Consider the following 16,659-nt stretch of genomic DNA (forward strand, 5'->3'; position numbering starts at 1 on the left):
GTCGAGATCCCCACCCCTAAACCATATATATTCTTGTTTGTCATGATACAGTCCATCAAATGAAAAAAAGGATTAGTCACCAGGGGCACCCCAACCCCCTGCCATTTGAGAAAGTTGTAATATCTTTTAAATGGTCGAGATCCCCACCCCTAAACCATATATATTCCAGTTAGTCATGATACTGCTCATTAAATGAAGTAAAGTATTAGTCCCCAGGGGTCACCCCCACCCCCTGCCATTTGAGAAAGTTCTAATATCTTGTAAATGGTTGAGATCCCCTCCCCTAAACCATACATATTCTGGTTTGTCATTATAAAGCACTTCAAATGAAATAATGGGTAAGTCCCCAGGGATCACCCCCAGCCCCTGCCATTTGATAAAGTTCTAATATCTTGCAAATGGTTGAGATCCCCACCCCTAAACCATATATATTCCTGTTCGTCATGTCACAAAGATTCGAAAGATATATAGGGTCAGTCCCCAGGGGTCACCCCACCCCCAATGGTCTAATATCTTGTAAATGGTCGAGATCCCCACCCGTAAACCATATATATTCTGGTTTGTCATGCCAAGATGATTTGAATGATATACAGGGTCAGTCCCCAGGCATCATTAATGCATATAACTTTACTGGACTTTGCCCAATGTCAGGCGAACCTGGGAATGACGAATTATGGGAGCTTAGTTTGGGAGACTTCGTAACAGCATCCTGTTACAATCATTTCTTGTTTTTTCGTAATTTTTGAAATATTAATCTCGCATTTAGCAATTGAAAGGCAAACAAAAAAAGCAATTGAATGATTGAATTGATAACGCGTTGTTTTCCAAACATTGCTTATGATATCATATATGCATCAAATTCGTTTTACCGCGTCATCAAATCAGTTACGTGGATTTGAAGGTATGTATTTGAAAAGGAAAACGAATATAATCTATACTTTAGCAATCGAAATCTTTTGCGCAGCAATTCGAGGCAAATGAAGACTGTTTACGTTCCAATCATCAATAAATTCGTATATATATGACCATTTATAACAGTTATTCGTATAGCGTTTTGATTTACGGCGGGAATTACTGCACGACGATGTTTCATAAAGAATACACTGCGACGTAAATTAGCGCCAAAAAGGGAAATGGGATCGCCAGTGTTATAATTGTTGCCTTTATTTGAACAACAATAGTTTTTAAATTGAATCAATGAATAATATATAATACCTTTGGCTTTGACAGTATTTCTTGTAAAATAACAACTAAACTATCGCTAGGGAATAGAAATTATATTATTATTAGATCTTTACAATAAATAAAAGTACAATAAGTATGTTCTTAATGGTTTTCTGTAAATGTGTTTGTTTGTCAAGTATCCGTGATGCTCTGTTCAATTCATGTTTACAATGGGAAATCCCCTTTTTATAAGCCAAATCACACAATAACGTTGCGTGCAGGAAAATATGTCGCTAACGTACCAGACTCAAGCTGGCAGCCACTTTTAGCAACCAATCAAGATAGCAGCCACTTTTTTCCAGCAATTTTCATGATATATCTAAAAACCAAAAAACTGTATAAGACTCAAACGTTCCAAAAATCTCAAAATCTAAGTTTGATGTAATTCGACTGCGGAATTCAACTTTTTCACGGCTTGTCACGATTCTCAAAAGATGGCAGTCCGTTTTAACTACCAATGATGATAGCAGCCCCTTTTTTCGGATGACACTGTTTGTTTGATAAAAAAAATGTACAATTTAAAATCGTTTTTTCCGTTCTTTTTCTCGTTTTTTGTTTCCTTATGATAAGGAGGTACAGAAACAATGTACGAATAGAAAATAAAAAAAATCAACTTACAACTATCATTGTAAATAAGGGATTTAAGTAAGTTGTGAGGAATCGTGTTATACTGTATATATAATTCCAACCAATTTGAACTGAATAAAAAGATGCAATGTACGATAGAAAAATTACAAACATGCTTTCCATACACTTGGCATCCTCAAATATCCAGTATTTCAGTTGAAACCATTTTCAATATCTGTTTCTGTATATATGAAATGAAAACATTTCGATATACGTGTAATGTTAATCTCATTTTTTTTATGTGAGCAAGTATTTTCTATAAAAATTCTACGTGGACTATTTTGTACGGCATGCAACATTATCATCTCAGTGATTTAAAACTGAAATTTTCCTTGTCAAATGTGCCAGTACACATAATTGACAGGTAATTAAAACTGTGGTGGCCAGACGGGCCCGGATCCCAGAAAAATATTTAAGTGACGAATAGCCTCGGTCAACACATTTGAAATGAGCTAGGTCTGGTTCGGAACTTTGCCGTAGGGACTTGCCGAGTAGTACCGAAAGAATGTGTAGTTAATATGAAAAGAACGTTAAGGGGCAACTTTGAACCCTTGAGGTAGCCAGACGGGCCCGGATCCCAAAAAAATATTTAAGTGACGAATAGCATGGGTCAACACCTTTGAAATGAGCTAGGTCTGGTTCGGAACTTTGCAGTAGGGACTTGCCGAGGAGTACCGAAAGAATGTGTGGTTAATATGAAAAGTACGTTAAGGGGCGACTTTGAACCCTTGAAGTGGCCAGAAGGGCCCGGATCCCAGAAAAATATTTAAGCGGGGAATAGCCTGTGTCAATAACTTTGAAATGAGCTAAGTCCGGTTCGGAACTTTGCCGTAGGGATATGCCGATGAGTACCGAATGTGTGGTTGGTATGGAAAATACGATAAGGGGCAACTTCGAATCTCTTCTGAAAAGTACGTTAAGGGGCGACTTTGAACCTATGAAGTGGCCAGACGGGCCCGGATCCCAGAAAATATTAAACTGGCGTATAGCCTCGGTCAACACATTTGAAATGAGCTAGGTCTGGTTCGGAACTTTGCCGTAGGGATATTCGCCACTTATCTATATTTTCGGGGATCCGGGCCCGTCTGGCCACCACAGGGGTTCAAAGTTGCCCCATAACGTATTTTTCCATACAAACCACACATTCGGTACTCCTTGGGATATTCCTACGGCAAAGTTCCGAACCTGATCTTGCTCATTTCAAAGGTATTGACCCAGGCTATTCACCACTTAAATATTTTTCTGGGATCCGGGCCCGTCTGGCCACCACAGTTTTAGTTATATGTCAATTATTTGTAATGGCACATTTGAAAAGGAAAATTTCAGTTTTAATTTAATAAATTAGTAATGTTGCATGCCGTACAAAATAGTCCACGTAGGAAAAAGATTAACTTTACATGTATATCGAATTGTTTTCATTCTATATATATATACAGAAATTGATATTGAAACGGTTTCAATTGAAATACTGGATATTTGAGGATGCCGAGTGTATAGAAAGCTTGTATGTAATTTTTCTCTCGGACATTGCATCTTTTTTATTCAGTTCATGGAATATATATATCACGATTTCTCATATCTTACTTAAATCCATTATTAACAATATTAGTTGTTCTTTGATTTTCTTATTTTCTATTCCTACATTGTTTCTGTACCTCTTAATCATAAGGAATTAAAAAAAAAACGAGAAAAGAACGAAAAAAACGATTTTAAATTGTACAATTTCTTATTAAACAAACAGTGCCCTCCGAAAAAAAGTGGCTGCTATCATTATTGGTATTTAAAACGGACTGAAATCTTTTGAGAATCAACACAAGCCGTGAAATTGTCGAATTCCGCTGTTAAATTATATTTAACTAAGATTTTGAGATTTTTGGAACGTTTGAGTCTTATATAGTTTTTTGGTGTTTAGACATATCATCAGAATTGGCTGCTGGAAAAAAGTGGCTGCTATCTTGATTGGCTGCTAAAAGTGGCTGCCAGCTTGAGTCTGGTCGCTAACGTTCAAGGTTATTTTTGTGTGTTGGAAGTTAGCGAGTACATAAACATTGGATTATATGAAAAGTATGCACGATTTCATCCGTCTTAACACCGATTTAGGAATATAAAGCAGGTAAATGCAGTTACTAATGAAATGTATGAAGAATAACAAGCGTGAAAACAACATTTTACATTTGAATGCAACGAGTTGGCGGAATTTCTTACGCAGGATAGGAAACTGTCATATTTTCCGGGAACAATATTTTCGGCCAAACAAAACTATCAAAGTATAATTAAACGTTCATAACACTGCCGTCCGTCAAATAACATTTCGTCTCGAAATTGAATTGAATTGAAATGACTCGGGTATTTTGATATCTCCCTTATTTTCATGCTCAAGCAAGATATCTAATTTTCCTTCACCATTTTCTCCCTCTCCAGAAAAAAAGGATCCCTACCTTGACTGGTATTGTATTGAGTTTCTTAAAATACAGTTATTCACTCATTGTCACCCCAGCTCCATTGTCACTAACTACCTCGGTTTCAACCTCGCTAATGACCAAAGGAACAGTAATGGTAGCTGAAGCAACCCGATCAATGATAATATTTTCCTCAATTTCATTACTCGGTTTGGCACAACCACTTACTTCACATGGTGCACTCTTCTGTACTTCCTTTATATTCTCAAACAATAAATTTAAGCTCAGGTTCTGATCAAATATATCAAATTCATCATCATCACACATGTAGTTCAATGCCATTGTAACCTTAATTTCTACTTAATAAATTTTTCAAGTCTTTTAGGGGCTGCCACTTAGCCAACAGTCTCAACGCTTAACAGTTTAAAGAATTATGTGGTATACCCTCTTAAACATCATTTTCAGTGGTAAACCCTCTGTTTTCTGTACTTCTTTGGATTTGTCTTGGTTTTCTACAGTCTTTAATATAATGACCTTCTTCATTGCAGTTAAAACATCTAGTTGTTCTTGCTTTGCTTCGGTTGTCTTTATTATACTGTTGGTTTTGTCTATGACTTTGGTTTACATCAGGCGTGTTATATTTTGTCATCTCTTTCTGAATTATCTACCCCACTGACTGGGTGATGGACTGGAAGATGGAATCTTTCATACCTCTTACAAATTGAGTAAGTCTCTCTTCAGTGACATATCTCTTTCTTCCAAATTTCCTTATTTCTACATCGTCTTCAAATTAATCTGAATCAACAGTATCTTGTGTAGTAAGCTGACGTATGTTCCTGTCCCTATTCCCTCTTTTATACGTTTCATATAAGGTCACCTGGTGAATAGCCTCAGTCATAGTAGTAATCCTCTTCGTCAATAATTCTATTGCAATGCTCTGGGCAGTTAGTCCGCTTAGCATTTACTCGACACTCAATGTACTGTGAGTGGCTGCATCGATAGTAGGAATTGACCGTCTGACCAGCATTTCTACTCTGGATCCATACTCATGAATGCTCTCTTTGTCTTGTTTTCTTAATGTGTGCAACTCCTGTCTATACGTCTCGGGATATCCATGATCACAAAATCTGTTCGACATAGATGCACAGTCCAAAGAAGGATCTCTTAGTCTCCGGTGAGAGGTAGGAGGCATAAACCGTTGCCTCATCTCTAAGTGCTGTTATTAATTGAATAGCTTTGGTATCAGTATCCCATCTATTGATCTCTGCATTAAGCTCGAATTGCATAAAATAAGCATTCCAAGGATCCCTGCCGTTGTAAAATGGCACTCTGGTTCTTCGCCCATTATCTTGTTTGGAGTTTTCAAAATTCTGTAATAGTAAGCCACTATGATGTTTCTGTGATCCGCTATACTGTTGCCTAGTTAATTAGTTTGGTACTGTTGAGTTGTTTGGATACTGCAGGTAGTTTGGACGTTGCTGGATCTCAGGCATTGTTGTACTAGTGTAAGAATATGTTGGACGTTGCTGGGTCTCTGGCATTGTTGTATTAGTGTAGGAGTATGTTGGACGTTGCTGGGTCTCTGGCATTGTTGTATTAGTGAAGGAGTATGTCGGACGTTGCTGGGTCTCTGGCAATGTTGTACCTGTTTAGACATTCTGGTGTATTAATGTTGTTGGTTGCGGAACATTTGCATGACGATTTTGACTACTGGTTTCATGGTCAGGTTCAATCTGAGGGAAATGTTGAGCATTGTTCTTCGTCTGAAGGTTTTCATTTCTTAATGCCTCTAATTCTTGTCTCAACTTTATCATTTCCTTACTCTCACATGATTTTGCTCTTGTCATAGTCGCTATAGCACTATCACTCTTACTTTGAGTTGAGAAAAGAAATGGGTTTGTGCTTATTTCCCTTTGAATACTATTCCTTGGTAAATTCAAACTAAAATTGCCCAAAGGACTAGCATTTTGATCAAATCGGTGAGTTATCTCCCTTTCTGTATTGTTCCCAGTACTAAGAAATGGCCTGGAACTTGTACTCATCTCCCCCTGGTTTAAACTAATAGCCTGGTTCGAGTCTAAATAATTATGAGAAGTGGCATCCCCAAATGAGAAGGTATCAATATTTGTAGATGCAACAAACCAAGTGGGAATGGTTGAACTTGTTAACGTGGCAATTCCCTTACCAAGTGAATTGGACCCCGGTTGTATACGAGGTCTGTCTCTTACATTATAAATTTTACTGTTAAAATATAGACTAGGGTGAAGATTTTCAATGGAAAATTCAACTTGGATTGAAATTTATCCTTGTTGATTTTGTATCTTTTAAAATGCCAGCAGTATTTTCGTCTTTTAAATTTATAATTTCCTTCTAGTATAAATAGCCAATGAACCTCAAAACAAATATTAGAAGTTTGTTTCTGACCCTGATCGTAGTTTCATTTAATATCTGAATTATTTTTTGCTATTAATTTTTTTTTACATGTATTCACATATGGAAAGCCTCAGCTGTCATATATTAGAGATTTTTCACAACTATTCTATACATTAAAGTTAGACTTGGGAGGATAACAAACTTAAAATGTTGTAATGACATGTCCATTGAAGAAGACCGAAAATTGAACTTTAGAAGTAAATTGTTACCTCAGAGATTGTCACGTTTTGTTTGTTGTTTAATTGGGTTGCTGTCTACATTAATTATGTATAATACTTCACATCTCCTTTAAAATCATTCATAGAAAACAATGCTTAAAATATGTTAGCATACATATATAATTGCTATTATCGTCTGAGAGTAGTTTTTTGCTCTTCTTATATTCCCTTTTAGATATTTTTTTAGTTTTCTGTTCTTCACTGCCTGCTATCTTGATAGGAAGAGCTAGGTAGATCTAGACAACATCCAACTCAGCCCAACGATCTTGGGGTGTGTGGGGGGGGGGGGGGGGGCACTTATTATGTAATGAGTGGAAGGGATGAGTCGCTGGGATAGGTCACGATTTGAAGCTTCATGATATTTCATTAGGTTGAGAAATTTAGATGAAGTATAAGACAAGGTTGATGATTGAATTTAAAACTATAATCAGACGTCGATATTTTTTTACAGATGCAATTAAAATCACCAGAGATTGTGTATATATCTCTAAAATCACTTTCGTAAATGTTTAAGATATTTGTCAAATCTATTTATCTTCCCATGAAATAGCGTGACAATGATAGCTATGTGCAGGTATATATAATGCAGGTAAAAATATATGATAGCTAGGGTAACTACATGTATGTTCTTTTATCATTTAAAATATATATACAAAAAGGGTGGGGTATTGGGTATCTCAGCTGCTCAGCCCTACTTGTGAGATGGACTACAAATTCTTCAACTGTAACCCTATTGAAATCTTATTATTTAATTTAATAATTCCACTTGGATTCAGATTTATCCTTGTTGAAAAGAATAAGTTTATTAAATGAACTATATAGTTTACAACTTTGAAATGGACTATAAATTTTTCAACTTTGACCCTACTGAAAAATTACTATTTAATTTAATGACCAGCTTGGATTCATATTTATCCTTTCTGAAAATATCTTCTTATTTTCAAAACTCAACTTGGATTAGAATTTATCCTTGTTGAATAAGCTATTATAGCTCAACTAGGATTTTATTTTATCCTTATTGAATATTTGATTTATAAAATTTTCTAGTTTAAAATTCAACTTGGATTAGAGTTTATCCTTGTTGACATATACTTATTTACTACATTATTTCAACTTGGATTTATATTTATCCTTGTTGATGTATATTTTAATTTACTATAATATTTCTCTCCGACAACTTGCATTTATATTTATCCTTGTTGAATATAAAACTACTTAAATATATACTATAAGCTAAAGTAATCTCACCAACTGTACTTTTCTTTCCATTCAGCTTTTGTTGAAGTGTCCTTTTTTATATGTTCAGGTTTTTTTATGTGTAACAAAATATCATAAAATATGGATAGTAATAATTTTCAAAATATTTTTACTTATGTAGATGCGTGCCAGATATAAATGTCTCGTAGATTCTTAAAACTTTCTTAAATAAGAAAATTTAGTACGCTGCCACCAATGTTATAATTCTTGCCTTTATTTGAACAACAAGGGTTTTTGAATTGAATAATACCTTTGGCTTTGCCAGTATTTCTTGCAAAATAACAACTAAACTATCTAGAATAGATTATTAGATCATTACAATAAATAAAAGTACAATAAGTATGTTCTTAATGGTTTTCTGTAAATGTGTTTGTTTGTTAAGTATTTACCTATAGGTATCCGTGATGCTCTGTTCAAATTCAAATCATAATCATGTTTACGACGATGGTGGTTTTTAACGATCTTGACTACCCATGAGGGTCTTGCACGGTTGACAAAAAATCATGTTTACAATAGGAAATCCCCTTTTTATAAGCCAAATCACACAATAACGTTGCGTGCAAGAAAATATGTCGTAATGTTCAAGGTTATTTTTGTATATGTAAGAGAATGATAATCACTTTCTTCATGATTAAGTACGAGCGTTAGCGAGTACTTATCATGAAGAAAGGGATAATCATTCTCTTACAAACTTAGAATATTGTAAAGTACTCAAGGCTCAAATGATCTCTTGATTAGTTTCATTCAAGGATTTGTTTCATTGTCAGTGCAATGTTTATAATTAATAGATGACTCCGTTTGTAGGTATTTCATTTATATATTAGTCGTAGTGATGTGAGGACTTACTTTTAGTTTGAGAAATTCTAATAAATTGCCTTTTAGACATTAGTTGACACAACGGTACAATGAAATGGTACAAATCGTAAAGTTTCATAATTGTGAGTATGAGTGTAAATTATGTAATATTTTAGTGAGGAATTATCTTTTTGTTTATTTACAGTTTAATTTAATAAATTCAAAATCAGAGTTACAACTAAATTGTATTCCACAACCAATTTTATTCCAGCTTTTTACATCAAATACTACTTAATTAACTAAATTTTAACAATTACAAGAAAATTGTTTTGTTTTTTTTAAGAAATCCATAAGTTATATTCGATTCAATTTCATGTATGTACCGGTATATTGGAAATGACTATTCCCACTAACTGCGGATACAGTAATCTGATTTTTGGTAAGCGTATTAGCTAAAGATTTAGGTTGCATTTAATTTATAGAAGTTTTTTTTCTTTTCCTTTTTACACATTGCTTTGATAATGCGTTATTTTGTAATATCGAAGTTCAAAATAATCACATAATAACATAAACGATACCAATTATACTGCACAAGTAAACTTCAAACCTATTTTGAATTTTTTGTTTCTTTCAAAATTCAACTTTCAGTTAATAATCCTGTAAATTTGATAAATATGATTCGGGCAGTTGTGACTCATTTATTTAAATTCTTTGTTTTGAACTGTAAATAGGCCTAAACAATAGGATAATACCTTACTAAGAACATGTTTACATTCATTCTTCACAATTAAGGAACACCAAATTCTATACTTTCATTGGTCGAGAGCACTTTACTATATTCTAAATGTATTAAAGTTAGCGAGTACATAAACATTGGATTATATGAAAAGTATGCACGATTTCATCCGTCTTAACACCGATTTAGGAATATAAAGCAGGTAAATGCAGTTACTAGTGAAATGTATGAAGAATAACAAGCGTGAAAACAACATTTTTCATTTGAATGCAACGAGTTGGCGGAATTTCTTACGCAAAATAGGAAACTGTCAAATTTGCCGGGAACAATATTTTCGGCCAAACAAAAATATCAAAGTATAATTGAACGTTCATAACAGCCAGCATTTAAAAAAACGATGTTTTTTTTTCTAGCTAAAATATGAGCACATGGTCCCCATTTTTTTTTCTTTTGCAATCGACAATGTACTGCTTCAAGAATGCTATTGACAGAAAAAATTCAACGGTAGAATTTTGTTTCTGTATGTTTTGTATTGACAAGAAAATTGTCTACAGTTTTTTCATTACAAATGATTGTATTATTTGACTTATATTAAATAGTATTAAGCCTTCCTGCTAGGGACTTTCATTAAGGCACTTCATTTCGGGTTTTTACAAAAAACATGCATATATTTCAAACTGTGAAAGATATCGAAAAGTAAGTCATGGGAATAGATTTTCTCTGCATATTTCGATAGTGCATATCAAAATGCTAAAAGGTAAAAAAAAAGATCATAATTCCCAATCCAGTCTAGAAATTTTGTACAACATTGCATTTCCAAATGTGTGAGAGAAAAATAATCTGATTTCTAAACAAAAAGTACATTTTTAGTTCAGTTTCTTTTAATCTGCATTTAAATAAAAATGAATTACATGCACAGGAGTCGGTTTCACAAAAAAACTTCAGACTAATAATTGTTCATGACTTACGATCAATCTTAGTCGTAAGTTTTTTTGTGAAACCGACTCCAGGCACTTGTCTCTGAACAAAAATACCTATATGCATTAAAAGTTTATAGTTGGTTTTTTTTAGAGACAAGTGCCTGTGATTATATGGTAGAATCCTATGAACAATCTTAAAATGGAAATATTGTAAAAACGAAGTTTTTGTTATTATAAAAGGCATAGAGTAAATAGTATTCCAATCTTTAATCTGCATATTTAAATCTATTTCTCATTTAGTACGGGAAGATAAAGCCAATACTTTATTATCTTCTAATATAATTCATATTTTCTCTGCCAATTTGTTTTCAATATTGTCCAAATTAGTGTGACGCCATATAATATTTTATCCATTGCCATAAGAAAATTTCATACACTCTGGATAACATATTATTTTATGAAAGTTCCAATTGGAATTTTTGTTATATAATGAAAGTTACTATTGGAACAAGTATAATGTTAACACTTCAGCACTAGCAACTCACATGAATTCCTATCACACTGTGAGAGAAACAATGACATAGGAATATTAAAATAACAAACAATTTATTTATCATATTGAAAGTATTTATATTTGTGACAAGATATTTCAAGATTACAAAATATTTATGCTGCGTTCACACGTAATTCGAATTCGATTCGCATTAACTAATTCGAATTAGTTTAATTCGCATTCGAAACGTTTTACGTCCAAACGTAAATTCTAATTCGAATTGCAATGCGCGTCAAATTCGCTTTACTGTCCAAACGACGTTTATAGAATAACTAATCGAAGAATTCAAATAGAGAAAAATATTCAACGAGTGACCGAACAACACATTAATTCACGAATGCGCGTAGCGCATGAGTTAATTATCAGTGTTGTTCGGTCACGAGTTGAATATTTTTCGATATTCGAATTCTTTGATTAGTTATTCTTTTTATTACATTGGCAAATGTCTTTTTTTATGAAATTAAAGTAGAAAATGTAAGGAACTATATCTTTTTCTACGCATTCACAATTTGTTTTGATCCGACGTTATCGACGTCTTGACAACGCCTATTGTTGTATGACGTCAGAGGAGTGAAATAACCACGTTTATTTCACATGTGAAATTATTGGTTTTTATTTCACTGGGAAATCAATGTAATGCATTGCAACCAATGTAATAATAATTTTTAATTCGTATTAACAAAAACGCAATTCTAATGCGAATTGGATAATGCGATTTAGCCAATTCGAATCAATTCGAATTAAAAAAGAAGAGTGTGTGAACGCGATTAGCGAATTCGATTCGAATTCAATTCGAATTAAATGTACGTGTGAACGAGGCATTAGTTATCACTTTTTTTGTTTATAGAAAAATTCAAAAATACTTTTCCAACACATTGATGTTTTGTTATTTATTTATATATTTGTTATGTAACATAATTGCCAGGAATAACAATTATATAAAGGAAATTCCAGGAATGTAATTTTATGTAAGAGAAGATCCTGGAATAATAATTATGTAATAGAAATTCCAGGAATTATTTTTATTTTAAGAGAAGTTCCTTGAATAATGATTATGTAACAGAATTGCCAGGAATACATGCATTTATTGAAACAGATATTCAAGGAAAACTTATTTTGTAAGGAAGATCCATGAATAATTTCTTTATTGATAAAAAAAAAACTAGAGGCTCTAAAGAGCCTGTCTCGCTCACCTAGGTCTAAGTGCAACTTCAACATTGTAGACTACTGTTCACAGTTTCTCTCTATCTTATTTAGTTTTTGCCCAAAACACAAAAGAGGGTAAAAAAATCGTCATTTAAGGGCAATCACTCCTATCTACTAACTTTTTCGGCAGAATTTTACCTGATTGTAGATCTTGTCTTGCTGATCATTTTTGTTATTTAAAGTTTCTACTTATCTTTTACAGTTTTCAAGATAAAAGGCAAAAACACTAAAAATTGGTAGAAATTGTCATTAATGAGCAATAACTGCAATAACCATTTGTAGATCTTGTCTCGCTGATCACTTATGCTGTTTAAATTTTTATCTATCTATTGTAGTTTTTAAGATTTTAGGCAAAACGCGACAAAAATGGTAAAATTGTCATTAAAGGGCAATACCTCTAACAAGGAGTCGAGTGACGATTTCCGCTATATTTACTTGAAGATCTTGTCTTGCTGATCAGTTTTGCATTTTAAAGTTTCCCTCTATCTATTATAGTTTTCAAGATAATAGTCAAAACGGAAAAAGTAGTAAAATTCATCATTTTAGGGCAATTACTCCAGTAAGAAATTGTCGGACAGTACAGATATTAGGTAGAGCTCAACATTCTGAACATTTCTGATCCTGTGAGAAATCCTCTATTTATAGCGGTTTTCAAAATATAAGACAAAACTTACATTTTAGCCCTATGTTCTATTTTTAGCCATGTCGGCCATTTTGGCAGGGTCATCGGACACAATTTTTAAACTACATACCTCAATGATGATTGTTGCCAAGTTTGGTTAAATTTGTCTCAGTAGTTTCAGAGGAGATGATCTTTGTGAAGGGTAACGGACGACGGACGCCAAGTGATGGGAAAAGCTCACATGGCCCTTCGAATGTTTAAATTAAACATAGGAAAGTTATCGGGATAATTATTGTTTAAAGTTGAAGAAACAAAACATTTTACATTCAATAACTATATGCCATAAATGCTTATAAATGTTAAATTACTTCTAACATTCATTTGTGTAAGTTTCATTATTTAAAGACTGACTGTAATATTTTTTTTCTGTCTATTCGAAATAACCTCAAAAATGTGGTGCACACTGAATAACCCGCGATGTGGGTTATTTATGAGTGTGCACCATATTTTTTTTTATAGGTTATTTCGAATAGACAGAAAAAATATTACAGTCAGTCCTTATAATTTAATTCTAAATTCCGTTTACAAGGAGTAAATCATGAAAAAACGTTGATGACGTTACGGTCACATGACAAAATTATGTCTATGAGCTGATAGACACAAGACTTTCAGCCAATCAGAAAACGTGTTACGCCTTAGGCTGTTTTTTGCTCTTTGGTCGGGTTGTTGTCTCTTTGACACATCCGGTTTCCATTCTCAATTTCACATTCAAAATTATATTATTTCTATTTGTGAATATCTTATTGTATTCCACAAAATCCATGTTAACTTTTGAATAATATCATGCATGTATAAAAATGCACGTAAAAGTGATTACTTTTTAAAATGCAATCAGGTGTAAACAATCACATTATATACATGAATCTTTTATTATGACCTTTAAAAATCACTCTATTGTATTATTTCCAGTCATTCTAGGAACAAATTTTATAGGGCTTTTTTTTCCAGGAATTTATTTTAGGGAGCTACCATTTGATTTTTATGGGGGTCTAGGATGAAATTTGAAAAAAATAGGCAGGACAGGAGTTTTGAGTAAAAAAAAAAAATTCAGGATGAGCAACTTGGTAAAAAAAAAAGGCAGGATGACAATTTGTGTAAAAAAATTCAGGATAAACTAGTAAAAAAAAAGGCAGGACCGAATAGAGTAAAAAATAAAAAAGCAGGAAAGAGATTACAACTAAAAAAAAAAGCAGGACAAAATTTTTCATCCTAGCCCCCCCCATAAAAATCAAATGGTAGCTCCCTTATGGAGAAGCAATAAATATCATGTAATTTTAGTTCTCAGGAACTTTTGTAATATACTTTTTTGTTCCGAACATATATTATGCGGAACAAATATACAGTCACATTAGAACTATCGATCGTCTATCATAATTATGCATCTATTTGGAATTGCACTTATAATACTTATAGATTATCGATGGGTTTTTTTCAAACGAGAGGGTGTTTCTCAGATACAATCTCATCGATTATCGCTATTTTGTGTCTTTTTCCTTTGTTCTTTTTTCGTGATGATTTTTCCCCATTACGCTAATCGCTTGATATGGAAAATTATCGTCAGAAATTCAGGGCGCACGTGATGATGACAATGTAAACATCAACGACGTCATAGGCAAAATAGCGATAAACAGATTGTCAAAGGTCTTTCAAACTCGAGGATGTTTCTCTGCCACATCTCATCTCAGGGCTGATTTGTAAGCGTATGCTTAAAATGCTACACATGTGCTACTCAAAATATTTATTATTATCTTCGAGTTTATTTTGCCTATGATGTTTACATTGACAACGTCACGTGCGTCCTTAGTTTCTGAGTAGCGTGATATATGAAAACATATCGCAGAAAAAGAGAAAAATACGCAAAATACTTTCTTAAAAAATCTTCACATTAAAAGAATGTATTATATTCTGACACCTATTGCGTAAAGTGGCTAAAATATCGTATAATGGCATGAACTAAAGAACAGACGTCTTGCTAGTTTGATTTTAAAAATGTATTGAGAAAGCTAAAGGAAGTACGTCAACGATAGTTACGTTTCAGTTGAGCGGCGTGCTATACTGTACGTCTAGTAGGCGGACTTCACAACAACACCAGATCTTTTATAAAAAAATACACAATATTTAATATATTTGAACTTAAAAAAACGCGAGGCTTGCCGAGCGTTACAAGTATTTAAATTTAGCTGAAGAAATATTTTATTGCACGTTTTTAAGTGGTGGCAGCTGTTTCTCTAATGATATTTATACGATCCGTAGACACAATTAATCCTTCTTATCCAAAATATATATTCTTTTTATGTGGCGTCATCGTGCATGATCGCCTTTTTTGCGTGACGTCACAAATAGGATATTCAGTAGAAAGCAAGAAAGTTTGACGTTATAATTGACTAAAGAAGAACTGAGATATAACGAATCACAAGTTGATTAAAAAGATAATCAACCGGTCAGGCAAAACATCAGTATGGCAAAACATTATAGCAAATGACCTCAATTTGAATAAAAGGATATCTTTGATATACGTCAGTAGGGTAGCAACAAAATAAAACACATAGAAAACACGACCCAGGGATTACTACGTGTGTAAAAGTTACACACTCGTGGAGTTAGCTGAATAAAGAAATCGATTCTCTCTCTCTCTCTCTCTCTCTCTCTCTCTCTCTCCTCTCTCTCTCTCTCTCTATCTCTCTCTCTCTCTCTCTCTCTCTCTCTCTCTCTCTCTCTCTCTCTCTCTCTCTCTCTCTCTCTCTCTCTCTCTCTCTCTCCTCTCTCTATCTCTCTAACACACACACGCGCAAATTATTGAATTACTGTGTATACTGATTTACTTATCATTGTAGTAGGAAGACTTAAAGACACTAGAGAAGGATTATTTTCCAAAAATGGTACGTTGTTTGTCTTTATCAAAAAAGTTATATTCGTATAGCAAGCGTTATTCAGTGTGGATTCACACATATATTTGGTGAACTATATGGTAAATAAGGATACATCTACAAAACAATTACAGTTTGGAAACTTTTATCTGTTTCTTAAATAAATGATGGTGAAAAAACTGTCAAAATAGGTGCAAATTTGGTACTATTAAGTTTTATTATATGACTATAAATTTTCTATTTTCTCATTGGCTAAAAGCATAGGAAATCCTCTTTGATAAAACATTTTTTCATCTCGGCAAAAATCACGAGAGTCAGTTTAATATAAGATTTAGAACAGCGTCCGTGTACCTAAATATAGATATTCCAAGGCAACGTCGTGTAAATTCCAGATTTTTTCCTTTTCTTCTTGTTTTCAGTGTATTCTTTCTCTTTTTTTGTTTTCGGTTTTTTTTAAGTAAACTATATTGGATATTTCAACTTATGAAAATTAGCAACTGCAAAAGCAGATGATATATTTAGTGTATAAATAGGGAACAGTTTTAAAAGTATCGTGAGCAAAAACTAGAAAATTAGAAAAGGATAAAAAGTCATATAATAAAACAATTGTTGACTTTTGATTTCAGTTGATACAATGATTTATCAACTCCAGAGATATGACATTCACCCTCGGCCGTTGGCCTCGATGCATATCATGTCTCGGTGGTTGATAAATAGAGAATAATACATGGCAAAATCCGTA

At 33.3% G+C, this 16,659-nt stretch overlaps 1 protein-coding gene across 1 annotated transcript in view; it reads left to right on the forward strand.

The window, feature by feature from the left end:
* LOC127730581 (uncharacterized) overlaps positions 1-16,659 on the forward strand; it is a 53,190-nt gene that overhangs the window by 19,704 nt on the left and 16,827 nt on the right. The window contains exon 4 of the mRNA XM_052239033.1: positions 15,885-15,929. Within this exon, the coding sequence (XP_052094993.1) occupies positions 15,885-15,929 (45 nt within the window). The remainder of the gene's footprint in view (positions 1-15,884; positions 15,930-16,659) is intronic.

Source organism: Mytilus californianus, unplaced genomic scaffold, assembly GCF_021869535.1.
Source record: "Mytilus californianus isolate M0D057914Y unplaced genomic scaffold, xbMytCali1.0.p SCAF_2, whole genome shotgun sequence".
Lineage (NCBI taxonomy): Eukaryota > Metazoa > Mollusca > Bivalvia > Mytilida > Mytilidae > Mytilus > Mytilus californianus.